Genomic DNA, 18,212 nt, shown 5'->3' on the forward strand with positions numbered 1-18,212 from the left:
GGGAGGGCTGTTTTTTTGGGGTAGAGGCGCCAAATTTTCAGTATAGCATCTAGTGCCTCTCCCCAAAATACCCCCCAAGTTTCAAAAAGATTGGACCAGGGGGTCCAATTCTATGAGCCCCAAAAGAAGGTGCCCCTATCTTTCATTATTTCCTATGGAAGGAAGGAATTGAAAAGGTGTGCCGTCCCTTTAAATGTGATGGCCAGAACTCCCTTTGGAATTCAATTATGCTTGTCACAGCCTTGATTTTGGCTCCACCCCAATGTCTCCTGGCTCCACCCCCAAAGTCCCCAGATATTTCTTGAATTGGACTTGGCAACCCTAACGCCACCCTTTCTCTACTTCTTATGTGATTTTGGGTGGCAGGTGGTTTGCTGGCTTTTTGACTGGGGGGGCAGCCCAGGAGAACCCCAGGCGAGCGAGGCCTGCTTGGGTTGGCTGCATCTCTAGCCAGCCCAAGCAGGTCTTGCTCGCTCAGGGGTCTCCTTTCTTACATTGGGTTGCTTATGGCTAGGGGGCAGCATATGCTAATGAGTTATGCTAATGAGCTCCACCACCTCTTTTTTGACAAAATGTCCCCTGCCTGCAATTATGCTGAAGAGGCGTGCCTTCACACAAAAGCTTATCACCCGAATTGAATTGAACTTCGTTGGTCTTAAAGGTGTCCCTGGACTCAAAACTTTGTTCAACAGAGATCGGTTCCCCTGGAGAAAAATGGCTGCTTCAGAGGGCAGACTCTAGGCCATTTACACAAAGTTAAGGTCTTTTCCCTCCCCAAATCCTGCCCTCCATAGACTCTACGCCTAAACCTCCAGGAATTTCCCAACCCAGAATTGGTAACCAAGGCTTTTTTTTTTTTTGAGCAGGAACACACAGGAATGGAGTTCTGGCTGGCTTGGCGTCAGGGGGTGTGGCCTAATATGCAAATGAGCTCCTGTGGGTGTTTTCTACAAAAAAGCCCTGTGTGAAACAATGGTGCTGTCAGGGGGTGCGGCCTAATATGCAAATGAGCTCCTGCTGGGCTTTTTCTACAAAAAGAGCCCTGCTGATCTCTGATTCAGCTGCTTGTGTGGGAAATATAAGACTATCTTGGAACTGGGAAGTGGTTTTCCTCCCCCTTCTTCCTATAATCAAATCACAGGCTGGTGACTGTGTATGGAAACTCTCTCTAGCAACCCTACTAATTATAATAATAGAACAAAAGTTCACGTTCAGTGGCACCTTTAAGACCAATTACGGTAAGTTTTTTTCAAGGTATAAGCATTTGTGTGCATATACAATTCTTCAAATAAATTGAAATGGAAGTTACCAACCTGTATACATAGACAGAGGGTGAGCAGAAAATTAGCATACAATATAATGAAGATGTTAGCGTTACATAGAACCATAGAGTGGGAAGGGACCTTCAGGGTCATCTAGTCCAACCCCCTGAACAATGCAGGAAACTCATAGATGCAAGGATCAAAAAGAAATAACAAGCTTAGTTTATATGAGGGGTGGCCAAACTGTGGCTCGGGAGCCACATATGACTCTTTCACACATATCATGTGGCTCTTGAAGCCCCCACAGCCTTGTCAGGAGAAGGCATTTGTGTCTTTAAATCACTTCACTGAGCTAAGCCAACTGGCCATTTGGGGAATGCATTTAAAGTTGCTTTCTTTCTACCTCTCTCCCCCTCCTCCCTCCCTGATCTATTTGCCTTCCTTCCTGTCTTGCAGTTTGCAAATATCTAATGTTTATTCTATGTGGCTCTTACATTAACAAGTTTGGCCACCCCTGGTTTATATGGTCACTCACCATTTGTTTGGATTTAATTCCGGTGTGTGTCTGGGGCGGGTGGGGGGGCACAGTGAAGCAAATAAATACATTGAAATTGGAGACTGATGTATACCTGTACCTTTTAATTGTGAGATGCTGAGAGTAATTAACTGAGTCCCTGTAGTTACATTCCATCTGTTTTCTCTCAAGCACTGAGGACATGGACACAACAGGATATATTTTCATATCAATCTCCAGTTACCCTGGGAGGGGGCGGGGAGGAACCTGAATGGGGTACAATGCCACAGAGTCCACCTTCTGAATTGGCCATTTTCTCCAAGGAAACCGAATTCTTGTTTCCTGGAAATCAGTTGTAACCCCAGTAGATCTCCAGCCATCACCTGGTGGTTGGTAACCAGGAAAGGAGTCACATGGGATGTGGAACTGGAGAGTAAGCGTAAGCACCGTGCACCACTGACTTCTGTAGTAGAGTAAATCTTCAGCAAACCAATTTAAAAAAATGAAAATGTATCCAAAATATGTATTAATTCATTCAAATGGTGAACATCAACCACAAGGGTATGGAAAATGTCTCCAACATCAAAAATCAGTTTCCACAAGGAAATGAAGCTGACAGGCAAAACCGGTCTATTTTCCCCTGTTTCGCTGTAAGCTTTATCTAAGCCATTGCTTATTCAATTTTTCAGAACAACTTCCACTCTCAAAAAACATTTGAACAAAGCAGGAGTCAGGTTGTACCTTTAAGACCAACCAAGTTTTATTCAGAACGTAAGCTTTCGTGTGCTCTCTGAGCACACTTCATCAGACGAGGGGATCAGGTATTGTGGGCTGAAATACATGCAGTTTGTTGTTTAAGGGTCCAAATTGGCTGCGGTCACAATGATAAAACAGTGCGGCTTGGCCATTTGGTCTGGATAGCCATAAAAGGTAATAAAGTTCCCTGCCACACTGTTTTATCAGAAGCTTACGATCTGAATAAAACTTGGTTGGTCTAAAGGTACAACTTGACTCTGCTTTGTTCAGCTGCTTCAGACCAACACGGCTGCCCTCTTGGATCTATCTCAAAAAAATGTAATTTCAACACTTCCAAGAATAAGTTTTTTGAGAGTGGAAGTTGTTCTGAAAAACTGAATAAGCAATGGCTTAGATAAAGCTTACAGCGAAACAGGGAAAAATAGACCGGTTTTGCCTGTCAGCTTCATTCCCTTGTGGATCCTGATTTTTGATATTGGAGAAATTTTCCCTTGTGGTCAATGTTCACCATTTGAATGAATTAATAAATATTTTTGATACCTTTTCATTTTTTTTAATTGGTTTGCTGAAGGTTTACTCTGCTATAGGAGTCAGTGGTGCACGGTGCTTACACTTACTCTCTATCACCTGGTGGTTAGCAACCCTAGGGTTAGGAGTCGCCAGACAGAGTTGGGGATCGATCGATAGATAGAAAGAAGCAGTGTTCCCTCTAAGCTGAGTTAATGTGAGCTAGCTCACAGTTTTTTAGCCTCTGGCTGGTGCACTTTTGTCTTAGCTCAGGAAAAATGGCCCCAGAGCCAACTAACTGATGCAGTAGCTCACAACTTTAATGCCAGTAACTCACAAAGTAGCATTTTTGCTCACAAGACTTCAAAGCTTGGAAGGGAATATTGGATACCAGATGGGCAAAACAGTTTTGGGGAGCAGCACTGTTTGACGAGCGTAATCAACGTTTGTGATTGGAACGAAGAATAAAGAACTCTGAACCAAATTCTGCTCCAGGCTACCCCCGCAGTTGAGTTCACCTGCCCCTTCCCGGAACCCAAAGCTGGTGAATTCCAAGATGTGAAGAGGAAACTCCTGTTTGTTTGCATTCTGTTCCTATGCGCGACCGGGCTTCTTTGGCGCTGGGAGCATTTGGCAGTCCAGCAACAGTCACACACGCGCTGCCGAGCCCATGTTGCAGTGGGAAGCAAAACAGTAAAATCTAATTAGATAGATAGATTAGATAGAGGGCTTTTTTGAGCAGGAACGCAGTTTCAGCTGGCTTGGTGTCAAGAGGTGTGGCCTAATCTGCAAATGAGTTCCTGCTGGGCTTTTTCCACACACACACACAAACACACACACACATATATATAAGATTAGATTTTACTGTGCATATATAATCTAAATCTAATATGCTCTAATACAGTGTTTCCCATTTGCAGGGTCATGACCCGGTACCGGGCCACGGAAGCCTCACTACTGGGTCACAAGAAAAGTCAAAGCTAGCCCCGCCCCATCTCTATGTTGTGCAGAGAGGAGCTGGGCTGCCTCTCCTTCCTTCTCCCCTGCTCCCAGTGTTTGAGAGAAAAGCTGTCATCCCCTGGCACTTTAGACCCATTAAGTGTTCTTCAGGGTATGAGCTTTCATGTGCCTTGCAGTATGTTCTTTTGGGGAGATTTCCCCAGGAGGCCTGGGCGGCAAAGAATGGTGTGTGTGCTTTTTTCCGCTGGGAGGGGCGGGGAGTGGGCATTCCAGTAGCTGGGTTTTTTTTTTACCAAACGACCCCTGGTCAGAATTTTTGCTGGCTGGGGTCATCTGATGGTGAGGAAGGCTTTTTTTTCCTTTGCCCCTTCTTTCTTTCTTTCCCTGCAAGTGATGCTCTGTCTGTATTCTTGGTGCTGGGGAGGAAGCAACAGTGGGAAGGCTTCTAGTGCCTTGGCCCCACTGGTGGACATTTTGGTGGTTTTTGGGCATTGTGTGAGGGAATTTTGGATTGGATAGTCCACTGGCCTGATCCAACATGGCTCCTCTTATGTTTATGTTCTTTCTTTCATTGTCTTTCTTTTCCTTTTCTTCCATTTCATTCTTTCCCTTTTTCTTTCTTTCCTTCTATTTTTGCTGGATGAAACTTTTCTGTTCATCATACTGTTGTTGCGTAGGAGCTCTGCCAATGAAAACTTGGCACCCCCAGTTGTAGCCAGGTGGCCTTCTATGAGATTTCTGTGTGAGTGAGTGAGAGTAAGAGGTGTGGGGCAGAAAGAGATTATTGGAGATTACTGTGATATATCTCAACAGCACTGGAAGAGATGGTACTATGAACTTGGCACCATTTTACTGGTCCTGCTTTTAACAGCTGTCTGACACCAAAATTAAACTCCCCCTGTAGATATTAAAAAGGATGAAAGTAGTTCACTGGCTAAGTATCTGCACAACAGGTTGCTTTTAAAGGCATGGGAAACACAGCCAGTAAAAAGCTGCAAGCCCCTCATAAATATCCTTTTTGGGATAACTGCAGAAAAGCTTGTATGAACTTCATATAACTTGAAATTAATTCATTAATTGCAGTACAATTCTCTGCTACCTTTCACAGCAATTCCCCAGCGTTTCAACCAAAGAAAAGTATGAAAAATAACTGTCAGAAGATTTTCTTGAAACCAAGCAAGCTTGGTTGTAGCTTGAGGCAGGGTTCCAGTAGTAACAGCTGAAGGAAGGGCCTACTAAATGTGTCAGCATATTTTGAGGTAGAGCAGCTGCCAGGGCCCAGTGTAGGTGTCACACAGTGCTGGCATTCCTGATGGCAATGGCAACAGTACTCCCAACTGCATACACTGGTCAGTGCTGTTGAGGAAGGGATGTGTAGGTGTTGCAGGCTATTGAACATGGGCTTTAGGAATGCTTGCAAGCTGGAAAAGAATACACAGATAGGTGCATGCAAGTTTGGTGGTGAAAAGAGAGGACCGCCCACTTTCCACTCCCATTTTGGCTCAGCATGAGTTTCAGAGAGATTTTTCTGAAAATTAATTTACTTCTGAAGAGGAGGCAGGTTTGGGGGAGTTTCCTGGAAGTGATATCACAGGAAAAGGTAGAGTTTTGGTTCAGTGTGCCCCATAAGTGAAATCACTTGGTCCTTGCCACCACAGGAAATGACATAATTCCTGGCTCCTGGCTCCACCCCAAATTTAATAGGCCAGGAAGGAGAAGTGTAAAAATAACCAGGCCATGGGAAATAAAAGTTTGGGAAACCCTGCTCTAATATACATACATGTCTCAAGCCATAGGAAGATATCATATTAACAAAAAACCAGTAGTCTCGGTAGTTCCTGGTCGCCGCATTCAGCGACACTCACGTCCCGCGCTAGCACAGTCGCATGCGCACCTGACACAGTGTCAAAGAGGATGACGTCACTCCTTTTAATTCTTCGGCCGGGCGGTTACGTCATAGCCCTAGCTTCTCAGACACCTGTTGGCTTCTAGAAGCCATTCGCGCCTTCTGATTGGTCGCAGACTAGAAAAAAAAATACTTTTTAGTAATTGGCTGGCGATCCGAAGACTCCCGCCCTTCCTTCGCGTTGATTTGATGCGCGATGGGTTCAGCCGGGGGAGCCGATGTACCGCCTCTTGCATTCTGATTCGCCCAATCCTCCCGTCACTCTTCCCCGGCTTTCCCCCCGGTCTTCTTTTAATTCACGTCCCGATCCAGCGAGGGAGGCTATTGGCTGCCGGCTAGGACGCTCCGGCGGCGCGCGCCGCCATTCGCGTCCCGCGCTTCCCCGAGCCACGCCTCCCTCGCCGCCGCTCGTTCGGTGATTGGGTGAAGCGGTTGTCCGTTTCCCGTCGGGACCCACCCCCTGCCACTTCGGGTCAGGAAGTGTGGCTGGAGGAGTCGGCGCTGCGATGCGGAGGAGAGGCGCTTCCGTGCCGAAGGTGGGAGAGGGACCGGCGGGGGTGCCTGGAGGGAGGAGTGGGCGGGGGACATCGGGGATCCCTCCTTGAAAAGGCCCGACAGTTGGCAAGGTGAGGGGAGCGGCTCCTCCTCCGTGGCCTCGGTTGCTTCCTTCGGGCTCGGCTAGGATTCACTCGGGACTGCGGTGAACGTGTGAATCGCCTTCCCGGGCCCAAAGCGGGTCTATCTCATCCCGCATTTCTGTTTCTGGGGATGGACGGGGGCTCAGGTGTAGAGCATCTGCTTGGGAAGCAGGAGGTCCCAGGTTCAGTCTCTGGCTAAAAAAGGTCCAGTAGGCGTGAAAAACCTCAGCTTGAGATCCTGGAGAGCAGCTGCCAGTCTGAGTAGACGAGACTGACTTTGATGGACGGAGGGTCTAATTCAGTAGAAGGCAACTTCATATGTTCTGGCAGCGGCCAGGCAGCTGCTTTCGCAAGCAGGGCCTTCCGCTCGTTTGCCCCAAGCTTCTGGGTGTGTTTCCTGTGCGCATGGAAATTGAATTTAGCCATCGTGGCCAAAAAACCAGCCCCGCGATAAGTATTCCAGATGGGTCGCTCTGTGCGTCTGTTGCGCCTTAGAGGCTGAAGTCTTTAAGGTGCCAGTGAATTCCTGTTTTTTTTACCTTTTACGTTTAAGAATGCGTCTTATGAATTGGGCTGCTTAGGAATAGAATCATAGAGATGGAAGGGACCTCCAGGGTCATCTAGCCCAACCCCCTGCACAATGTAGGAAACTCACAAACACCTCCCCCTAAATTCATAGGATCCTCCTTGCTGTCAGATGGCCATCTAGTTAAAGTCTTCTTGCTGAGGATGGGGAGGAGAACTGGAAGCCTTTTGTAGTTGCTTGGCAGAACGGCCATTTGGTACAAAATCCTAGCATATGTAAGACAAAAGTTTTTGCTTGAATGAAGTGTTAGCCTGTGTGGTCCCATACGGTTCATGTTCAGTTTGGCCAGTATGGATTAACGTGAGCTATCCTCTGGAGGAAGGAAGATTGCTCTTGGTGGGAGAGTTGGGGTTTGACAGCTTCTCTTGGCTGTTGTCGCTACCAATGTTCCCTCTAAGCTGCAGAGTCTTGTGAGTAAAAATTCTACTTTGTGAGCTCCTGGCATTAAAGTTGTGAGCAACTGCATAAATTATTGTGCTCTTGGATCATCTTTCCTGAGCTAAGACAAAGATGTGTGAGCTGGAGACTAAAAATCTGTGAGCTAGCTCACGCTAACTCAGCTTAGAGGGAACACTGGTCACTACATTGTCTTTCAGTGGTGGGTGGCAGTGAGGGTGGAACGATGAAGGAGTTGTGCGAAGAAATGTTTTCTTTTTGGCAGGCCTGAAACCCGATGTCAAACAATGTCATTGGTTGATTGCATCCCAAGTTCCGAGAGGTAGAGGTGTTGAGTAAGAGCAGGTCTGTTCTTGGAAGATAAAGTAGAATTTGCCTTACCTGGATGCAGCTTCTACTCTGTGCTTTGTGAGCTTCTAGGATGTGTCAGTCCAGTACAGGGGTGGCCGAACTTGCTTAACGTAAGAGCCACATAGAATAAATGTCAGATGTTGGAGGGCTGCAAGACATGAAGATCAGATGTTTGAGAGCTACAAGGCAGGCAGACAAATAGTTGAGGGAGAGGTGGAAAGAAAGCAACTTTAACTTTAAATCCATTCTCCAAACTGCCAGCTGGCATGGTGTGGAAAAGTGATTTAAAAAGAGAAATGCCTTCTCCAAGCCGGTCAACAGGGTGGTTGGGGCTTCAAGAGTCACACATTATGTGTGAAAGAGCTACATGTGGCTCCTGAGTTGCAGTTTGGCCACCCCTGGTCCAGTAGCTTCCCTTTGAGACCTCTGATTGGTAGTAGTCAAGAAAAGGCCTTTTACCGTTTCTGGACTCAGGGCCCCACATCCCCAGGTGTCAGCATGGGACCCACTGAATTGTGGGCATGTTACGGGAAGTACCATGACATCACAGGTGACATCCGTGCCATGTGACAGAATGAGGAAGACCCCTGGTGATGGCAAAAAGGAATTCTCTGCAGCACTGATTTCTCCTTGTCCTAGGACTTCGCTTTGTGCATGTGCAAAGAGAAGCAAGGTGTGTCAACCTCCATTGTCGCGCATGCGCAGTGGTTCTGGTAGAAGGGCCAAAATAGAGGCTTGGCACTCAGCAGGGAACGCTCCGTGACCCAACGGAGGGTCCCGATCCATGGGCTGAAGACTAGTGGGTTACCCCTTGAGGGCTGATGTGTGCAAATGTGAATTGAAGTTAGTCAAAAAAAGTATTTTGTCAATTGGTGATGGCTGCATTGAGTTAGCTTTTTTGTGTTGTGGAAGAGAGATGTTGACACATGGCGTTGTACTGGCAAGGAAAAATACCACACTGACCCAGTCATTCCTGTGTTATGGATCATGTGTGGCCTTTTTGTCAGAACGGATCTATGTGTGCAAAAAGTAAGTTTCATTGTATACTGTATGCCAGTCCTCTGCTGTGTGTCATGGAGTGGACCTCCTGATGGCTCCTGGGTTTTGGTCACTGTGTGACACAGAGTGGTGGACTGGATGGGCCATTGGCCTGATCCAACATGGCTTCTCTTACATTCTTAAAGCCGCTGGTGGGCCTTCTGATGGCACCTGGGTTTTGGCCACTGTGTGACACAGAGTGTTTGACTGGATGGGCCATTGGCCTGACCCGACATGGTTTCTCTTATGTTCTTAACAGAGAAAGCTGCTTGCCCACCATTGAATTGATCTTCATGCCGCTCAAAGGAGTTTTGGACGGTCTTCTCTGGAACTTGTGTCCAGCGGCAACACGTTGTAGAAAGATTTTTGCCTCAAGCTCGCTGAAGCAAGAGTTGTTTGACTTGACTCCTCTCACTTAGCAATTTCTTGTTGGGAAAGAAGTTTTGCCTGAACTTGCCCTTCCTATCGTTCGTACCCAGGATGACAGAATCTTGCTTGGTACGTCTGTGGGAATCATTGCTTACCACCGTGAGTTGTGGCAATGCTTTCCTTTGCGCTGTAAGAATTGAACGTGCTGTTAATTGAAAATTTTTGGGTGCATGTTCGTCTGTGGCTACTGACAGGAATGAACATCAGCGTGGAAAAGAAACGATAAGAAAAAGACACCATGCGTCCAATAAATAAGTTCTTAAACTTTGCTTTGCCTGCACAGAGAGCAATGTGACCAGCAATCTTCTTTGCACTCTACAACTTGACTTCAGGTGGTCTTGTGGTTGCCAGAAATAAGAAACCTGGGCCAAGAATAGTCTTGTAATACCATTTTTTGGGGGGAGGGGTCTCGCTTTGGGATGTCAAGGCTTAAGAGCAACAGGGAGGGTTGTGTCATAACCATTTACTCCTGGGGGAGACTCTTGCTAGGTACAAGAGAGCTGTTGCCTAGAAATAGATCCAAGTGAGCAGCCATGTTGATCTGAAACAGCAGAACAAAGTAGGAGTCAAGGGGTACCTTTAAGACCAACAAAGTTTTAATTAGAATGTAAGCTTTCATGTGCTCTAAGCACACTTCATCAGACAAGGAATCAGGTACAGTGAGCAGAGGTGCATACAGCTAGTAGACAGTGGTTTAGAATGCAAAACGGTACGAATTTAAGATCCAATGACAGAATAGTAAAATTAACAAACTGAGCAAACCTCATTGGGTCTTAAATTTGTACCATTTTGCATTCTAAATCACTGCCTACCAGCTGTATGTAGGTGTGCTCACTGTACCTGATTCCTCGTCTGATGAAGTGTGTTTAGAGCACATGAAAGCCTACGTTCTGAATAAAACTTTGTTGGTCTTAAAGGTGCCACTTGACTCCTACTTCGTTCTGTTGCCTGGAATGATACACAAAGGATTTTGTGGAGGTCTTTGGACACCACAGCAAACCGTTGAATTGTCGGCTTGTGAAGAAATCAGTTTATGGTGAAACGGGACCTAGCAACGCATTGAGAGAACATCTACATATCTGAACCGACCTTTTTTTTTTTTTTTTTAGGAGAACTAGGTCCAATAGAAATGGAAGCATTGGATGCTTGAAAGGGAATTTGGACTTTGAAGTTTCATCCATTATTAGAATTTGGATTTTGGCTTCTGTGGACTCTTGGTTCTGCCATTTACCTTGAGCCAGTTCATTTTTGTGAATATCGTATTGTATATTTTTGGAGCGTTCCATGTTCTGTAGTTGTGCTTCTACACAAATGAAAATGACTGATTTATTTGTAATTGGTTTTATTTAGAATTCATATAGTTGCTTTTGTATTCCATTGTACGAGAGCCAGTTTGGTGCAGTGATTAAGTACATGGACTCTTATCTGGGAGAACCGGGTTTGATTCCCCGCTCCTCCACTTGCAGCTGCTGGAATGGCCTTGGGTCAGCCATAGCTCTCGTAGAAGTTGTTCTTGAAAGGGCAGCAGCTGTAAGAGCTCTCTCAGCCCCACCTACCTCACAGGGTGTCTGTTGTGCGATGGGGAAGGTAAAGAAGATTGTGACCGCTCTGAGATTCAGAGTATAGGGCAGAATAGAAATCCAATATCATCTTCTACCTATACTGTGTGGCCACTTGTGATTGTTGTATTGCCTGCCCGGAGAGCAATATGACAGCAATCTTCTTTGTAGTCTACCATTTGACTTCAGGTGGTCTTGTGGTTGCCAGAAATAAGAAACCTGGGCCAAGAATAGTCTTGTAGTACCATTTTTTTTTGGGGGGGGGCACTTTTCTCTGAGATGTCAAGGCTTAATAGTAACAGACAGAATTGTGTCATAACCAGGGCTTTTTTTGTAGAAAAAGCCCAGCAGGAAGTCATTTGCCTATTAGGCCACAACCTGGCACTAAGCCAGCTGGAACTGCATTCCTGTGTATTCCTGCTCAAAAAAAGGCCCTGGTCATCACCATTTACTGTGAGTGGGGGTGGCGGGGGGAGACTTACTAGATGCAAGATACAGCTTGCAAAATCATCTTGGATGTCATTGGTAGCCTGTGAAGCATCTTTCTGGCTTGAAGCGCATAAAAATGGACCACCTGTCTTCAAAGATGGCTTCTGCAATTCTGAAACACGGCCCCACCACAGATATGCAAGTATCTAGGCAGCTCTTTGGCTGGTGTCACAACAGGAAAGTGGGGGGGGGGCGAAATTAAGAAGAAGAAGAAGATATTGGATTTATATCCCGCCCTCCACTCCGAAGAGTCTCAGAGCGGCTCACAGTCTCCTTTACCTTCCTCCCCCACAACAGACACCCTGTGAGGTGGGTGGGGCTGGAGAGGGCTCTCCCAGCAGCTGCCCTTCCAAGGACAACCTCTGCCAGAGCTATGGCTGACCCAAGGCCATTCCAGCAGCTACAAGTGGAGGAGTGGGGAATCAAACCCGGTTCTCCCAGGTAAGAGTCTGCACACTTAACCACTACACCAAACGGGTTCTCCTTAGAAAGTACTTAAGCTTTTTGATTTTGGTCGTACTGTCCAATTGTAGCCAGCTCATGGTGACTCCACAAAGTTTTCAAGGCAAGAGATGTTCTGAGGTGGTTTGCCGTTGCCTGCCTGTGAGTAGGGACCCTGGTATTCCTTGGTGGTCTCCCATCCAAATACTGATCAGGGCCAGCACTGCTTCGCTTCTAAGATCTGATGAGATCAGACTAGCCTGCGCTATCCAGGTCTGGTAAACCTGGACCTCATCAGTCAGCTTCGCAAATAAGCCTGAACCAGTTACTAGCCCTCATGGGATTTTATAAGACCGTTTCTCTAGGTTTACCAATTGTAGCGATTTGTGGCACATGGATGGCTTGACTTACGCGTGGCGTACTGCCTCTCTTCTCTGTTTGTCAGAGGTTTCCCTGCATGTCCCCTGGAAGCTGATCTGATTTACCAAAAACAGCCAGGCAAGCGGCTGTTTACGCGATCAGTGGGTAGATAGTGCAATACAAGAGCCAGCAATGGCTCCTGAGCAGTGGGGTGTGCTTATGTTTCACCTGGCTTTATAACTGAAATCCAGAAGAGTGTGTCAGTGGATCGAACGCTGGCCCAGCTGAATGCGTTTCCTCTTCCAATATATTTTATGGAGGGCTTTTTTAATAGCAGGAACTCCTTTGCCCATTAGGCCACATGCCCCTGATGTAGCCAATCCTCCAAGAGATTACAGTGGACCCTATACTAAGAGCCCCGTAAGCTCTTGGAGAATTGGCCACATCAGTGGGGCGTGTGGCCTAATATGCAAAGGAGTTCCTGCTACAAAAAAGAGCCCTGAATAGAAATAAATAAATATTTCAGGTCCTTAAAAAAAAAAAAGCGTCGCATTCAGCTCATCTGTTTTTTGAAAGGATATTTTTTAAAAGTACAGATGTGCTCTAGGGATGGCATATGTGTGACTAATCGTTGACCTCACGGGTGCTAGCCAGTTGCTGCTTTGCTTAGAACTGCTTTTTTGGCAGAAGACGCAGGACTTTCCAGACTTCGGCCTTAGAGAGGAGAGCTGCCCTTGGGCTCCTCGCGGTGTCAGTGCTTCCAAATCGTCCCCGCTGTTCTATCAACGCTACATCTGCTCCCCCCTCGGATCAGCAGTTGTCAGCCTTTTCAGAAACGAGCCACACTTTTGACTTGGCCTGCAACATGGAGCTCGCTCAACTTCTTTTTATTATCTCAATCTCCCTTCTTCCTTCGCTCTACTGTACCGTGACCAGGGGTGGAATTCTAGCAAGAGCTCCTTTGCATATTAGGCCACACATCCCTGATGTAGCCAGTCCTCCAAGAGCTTACAGAAAAGAGACCTGTAAGCTCTTGGAGGATTGGCTGCAATCAGGGGTGTGTGGCCTAAAATGCAAAGGAGCTCCTGCTAGAATTCCACCCCTGACCAGATGGAAAGTAAAGACTTGTGTTTGGCGTTCCGTCTAAGCTGAGTTAGCCTGAGCTAGCTCACAGATTTTTAGACTCCAGCTCACACGTTTTTGGCTTAGCTCAGAAGGATGACCCCAGAGCACAATAATTGATGCAGTAGCTCACAACTTTGATGCCAGCAGCTCACAAAGCAGAATTTTTGCTCACAAGACTCTGCAGCTTAGAGGGAACATTGCTTGTGTCTGAACAGTTGTGCTGAAGAGGGAGCCTTGGAAGGCACAGTTTTCTCGCCGCTGGCTGATGGACTTTGCCTGACAGCTGTGAAAGAGCCCCGTCCTCTGCTGCATCTGATCTTGCAGTCACACCCCATCCCATGCGGCTTCTCTCTTGCCATTAAAAACATGCATGCACAAGAAAAGCCTGCTGGTTACTGCTGATGCGTCCCAACTGAAAGCAGAGAGCATCTTGCTTCAGGGCCCTCCCTCTAAAGAGCCGAGTGACAGCTCATTTTATCTAATTTCATCCTCTGGGGGTTAAGCTCTGTCTGTGTGTGTATGTGTAAGAGAGTGTGATAGTGATTAGTAACCAGGGCATTTCCTGCTGTCTCCTCCGAGGCATCCCTGCCTGGGCATGTGACTGAGCTTAAAGCTCAGAGAGTAGGCGAGTCCGTTGTGCATTCTGTAAAAACTCCACACCTCCCCCTCCCCATCACTGGAGAGCTAGGAACTGGCTGGGTCCCCCCCCCCCTGTCGCATTTCCAACTTCTAAAATGAAACATGAGGTTTTCTCCACTGCTTACAAATGAGTTTAAGGATCTTAAGGTGCATTGGAATCAGTGTACTGAGTTCTGATTAGAGAACAGGCGTTGGGTCTGGTGAGTGGGCGGCACAGCATCTATATCCTGTTTTTTTTAAAAAATCAGTTTTCTCATGCTTGCTTTTTGCCGTTGCAGGTTCCATCCGAGATGTAGAAATGGAGGCAGAAGACCCCGTGCTGCCCCCTGAGGGAGGGATGGATCCCCCGCAGGATGGGGTGGATCTCCCCGAACAGAAGCTTAGCCCGGGTTCTGCAGACACAGGTGAGTGGCTGGGAAGCAGTTGGTGATTCTGCTCCTTCACTTCCTCTTGATGCTTTGGTAGTCTTAATCAGATGTGGGAGTTGCGCATTGTGAGAATGGGCCCTTCTAGTTCTGTGGTCTCTTTTCTCGGGGGGGGGCACACAAAAAATCAAGGAGGGAGTTACGACTGGCAGTAACAGCCCCAAGAGATATGATGCTTCACAGATTGACTTAGTTTTTAAAAAGGCTTTGCTCTAAGCTTTTTGTCTACATTTTAACTCACGGGAATGTTGAAGCGGCAAAGGTAGTCAGAGTTGTAGCAGGAACTCCTTTGCATATTAGGCCACACCCCCATGATGTAGGCAGTCCTCCAAGAGCTTGCAGGGCTCTTAGTACAGGGCCTACTGTAAGCTCCGGGAGGATTGGCTGCATCAGGGGTGTGGCCTAATATGCAAAGGAGTTCCTGCTACAAGCAAAGCCCTGGTCAGAGGTATATAATTTGAACAGGTGTTGCTCTAAATCAGAGGTGGCCAAACTTGCTTACCATAAGAGCCACACAGAATAAACATCAGATGTTTGAGAGCTGCAGGAAAAGGAGGAAGAGGAGGAGAGAAAGAGAGAGGGGGAAAGAAAGGAACTTTACCTTCAAGGGCATTTTCCAAGCCTCTAGTTGTCGTGGCTTAGAGAAGCGATTTAAAAGAGACAAATGCCTTCTCCAAGCTGGCCATGGGGTGGGGGGTGGGTTTCGAGGGCCACACGGTATGTGTGAAAGAGCCACATGTGGCTCCTGAGCCACAGTTTGGCCACTCGTGCTGTAGATGTACATATATTCTTTTTTGCTGTCAAGTCTCAGCTGACTTACAGCGATCCCGTGGGATTTTCAAGGTCGCAAATGCTCAGAGGTGGGCTTGCCATTGCCTGATTCTGCGCGGCAGCCGTGGGCTTCCTTGGTGGTCTCCCATCCAAGTACTAACGAAGGCTGACCCCACTTTGCTTCCGAGGTCTGATGAGATTGGACCAGCCTGGGTGTATGTGAACTTCATTTCAGCGATGTTAGAGACCTGTGCCCCATACTTCATAAGGAGTTATCTTTAGCAGAGGTTTGAAGAAAAAAGCAGCCGCTCATAGCTGTTCTGGGAAGGAGTTGCGAGCATCAAACAATATTGTACTGTTATCATTTCACAGCAGGAGGTTTGGAATGACTTTGGGGTTAGCAAGGTGCACCTTGAGAGTTGATTACTAAAAGGTGCTCGTCTGGGCCCCAGCTGCGACCCAGACTAGCCTGCCATTCCGACCCCATCATCCAGTCAGTCCAGAAGGCCGACTCGCAAAGGAGGGAAAGGAGGTGGGCAGAGACTTCCCCGCCAGCTGGTTCTACAAACCTCTTGGCCGCTATGTGACAGAGAGGGTTTATTTATTTATTTATTCTATGACTTATATCCCACCCTTCCCATAAAAATGGCTCAGGGCGGCTCACAACAAATGATAAAACAATAAACAGAGTGCAAAGTTATTACATTTAAAAAAGTCAAAGCGTTTAAAACCTAAAAACCTTGGGTTGGACTGGATGGGCCATTGACCTGATCCAACAGGGCTTCTCTTATGTTCACCTGGGATGCCCGGGGCCTGACCCCAAGAATGCTTCACCTGCAGCACCTGAACTGGGAGACCACCTAGTGGGAGCGGGGGAGGGGCCGCGGGTAGAAATTGGGGGAGGGAAGCTGGAGACAAGGAGGAATAAACCAGGCGGAGAATAAGAAGGACGGCCTAACTCATGGGTCCTGCTTTAGGAGAGCCTAGAGAGAGGGAAGACCCTTCCCCAAGGCCTGTCTGTCGCTTCTCCATGGTACGCAGAGTGGAGGCAGAGGAGGGTGACTCTAACTCCCTTCCTACGCATGGTCTGAGACTCCGGACATCTTCCCTAATTTGAGACCAAGAATGCCCTGGAGCAGTCTCCTTCACCAGGTGGTGAAGGAGAGCCCCTGAATAATTAATATCCCCAATAATAACAATATTTGTCATATTGAATAAAAATATGCTTTGTCTTCAAACAAAGGGGTCTGCTGCAAAACTGCTGTTAGAAAGTGACTTTATCGCCCAGTGGGTGTGAGCTCCAGCTGTAAGATTAGATTAGGGTTGCCAAGTCCAATTCAAGAAATATCTGGGGACTTTGGGGGGTGGAGCCAGGAGACATTAGAGGTGGAGCCAAGATCAAGGCTGTGACAAGCATAATTGAACTCCAAAGGGAGTTCTGTCCATCACATTTAAAGGGACGGCACACCTTTGAAATGCCTTCCTTCCATAGGAAATAATGAAGGATAGGGGCACCTTCTTTTGGGGCTCATAGAATTGGACCCCCTGGTCCAATCATTTTGAAACTTGGAGGGTATTTTGGGGAGAGGCACTAGATGCTATACTGAAAATTTGGTGTCTCTACCCCAAAATATAGCCCCCCCAGAGCTCCAGATACCCACAGATCAATTCTCCATGATTTTCTATGGGAATAAATCTCCATAGGGAATAATAGGGTTCCCAGCAGACATTTCCCTCCCCTCCCCCCGCTTTCTGACGACCCTGAAGCAGGGGGAGGGTCTCCAAACCAGGGGATCCCCTGCCCCCACCTGGGGATTGGCAACCCTAGATTAGATAAGGGAACAGCCTCCTACAGGCGACTTGCTGTATATAGATAAGTAAGGAAACTTCGACATGGACATTTTACTACAAGGAGTTCTGTAAGGCGGGACCTTTGAAATCAGATAAGCCTGTGTGAGTGCCTGCTTGTTTTCTGTGTTAATAAAACTGCCTGTCTGTAGAATGATTTTAACTCAGTCATTTTGGGGGCCTATGCCCGACTGGGTTCTGCTTATGGTACCATAAAGTAAACTTCGCTTCAAACCAGTCAGTCTGTGTGGACCTTGTTAGTTCTCTGCTTCAATGACCTTCCCCACACTCCAAGCCCAGACAGTGCTTTCACACATGCAGAATAACAACACATTTTCAGTGCCCTTTGCAACTGGATTCTACTGTATAATGGGAAAATCCACTTGCAAACTATTGAAAGTTGATTGAAAGTGCATTGAAAGTTTTTTTTTTTAAAAATGTCAAATATTTTTATTAAGATAAAATAATATACAGAAAAACAAACACAATTGGGTACTTTTGTATACAAGATCAAAAGTCATTGCATATCTCAAAATATATTACGCTTCTATAATAGGGGTGGTCAAACTTGCTTAACATAAGAGCCACATAGAATAAACGTCAGATGTTTGAGAGCCGCAAGACGTGAATGTCAGATGTTTGAGAGCTGGAAGGAAGGAAGGCAAGCAAATAAATGGGAGGGAAGACAAAAGGAGAGATAGAAAGAAAACAACTTTAAATGCATTCTCCAAGCCACCAGCGGTGGGGGCTTTGAGAGCCACACAGTATGTGTGGAAGAGCCACATGTGGCTCCCGATCCACAGTTTGGCCACCCCTGTTCCATAGTAATGATTTTTAGGAATTATATCCTGTTCTGCCATATAATTTAACAAAGGATACCATATTGCTATGACTTTGTTATGATATTGGTCAGATGGCACAGTGGAAAGATTATATGCCATTTTGCACATAATAAAAGTGTTCCGAAATTTTTTCATGCCATCATTCTAAATTCGGCGTAGAACGGCTTGGCTGCAATAGCCAGTCTGGCTGTAGATAATAAAATTGATATCAGTTCTGCTTTTGATTTATGAATTCCAGAGGATTGACAGTTGATTGAAAGTGCATTATTCAATGTGTGCAAATGCGGCTTTTAAGTAACGATTCAGAGGGTAGCCCTGTTCGTCTGCAACCCTGAAAACCTTACCGGTCTCTGAGGTGCTACTGTCCTCG

At 46.7% G+C, this 18,212-nt stretch overlaps 1 protein-coding gene across 3 annotated transcripts in view; it reads left to right on the forward strand.

Annotated features, from left to right (window-relative positions):
* Positions 1-6,307: 6,307 nt before the first annotated feature.
* LOC132581507 (vacuolar fusion protein MON1 homolog B-like) overlaps positions 6,308-18,212 on the forward strand; it is a 29,499-nt gene continuing 17,594 nt past the window's right edge. Inside the window, exons 1-2 of one of the 3 annotated variants that reach the window (XM_060252770.1) lie at positions 6,308-6,441; positions 14,235-14,360. In XM_060252770.1, coding sequence (XP_060108753.1) covers positions 14,255-14,360 — 106 coding nt within the window. In that variant the 5' untranslated portion in view covers positions 6,308-6,441; positions 14,235-14,254. Of the gene's footprint in view, positions 6,463-14,071; positions 14,157-14,234; positions 14,361-18,212 lie in introns of those variants that run through there. The other 2 variants (XM_060252771.1, XM_060252772.1) reach the window with 2 other exon arrangements.

Source organism: Heteronotia binoei, chromosome 13, assembly GCF_032191835.1.
Source record: "Heteronotia binoei isolate CCM8104 ecotype False Entrance Well chromosome 13, APGP_CSIRO_Hbin_v1, whole genome shotgun sequence".
NCBI classification, from domain to species: Eukaryota; Metazoa; Chordata; class Lepidosauria; order Squamata; family Gekkonidae; genus Heteronotia; species Heteronotia binoei.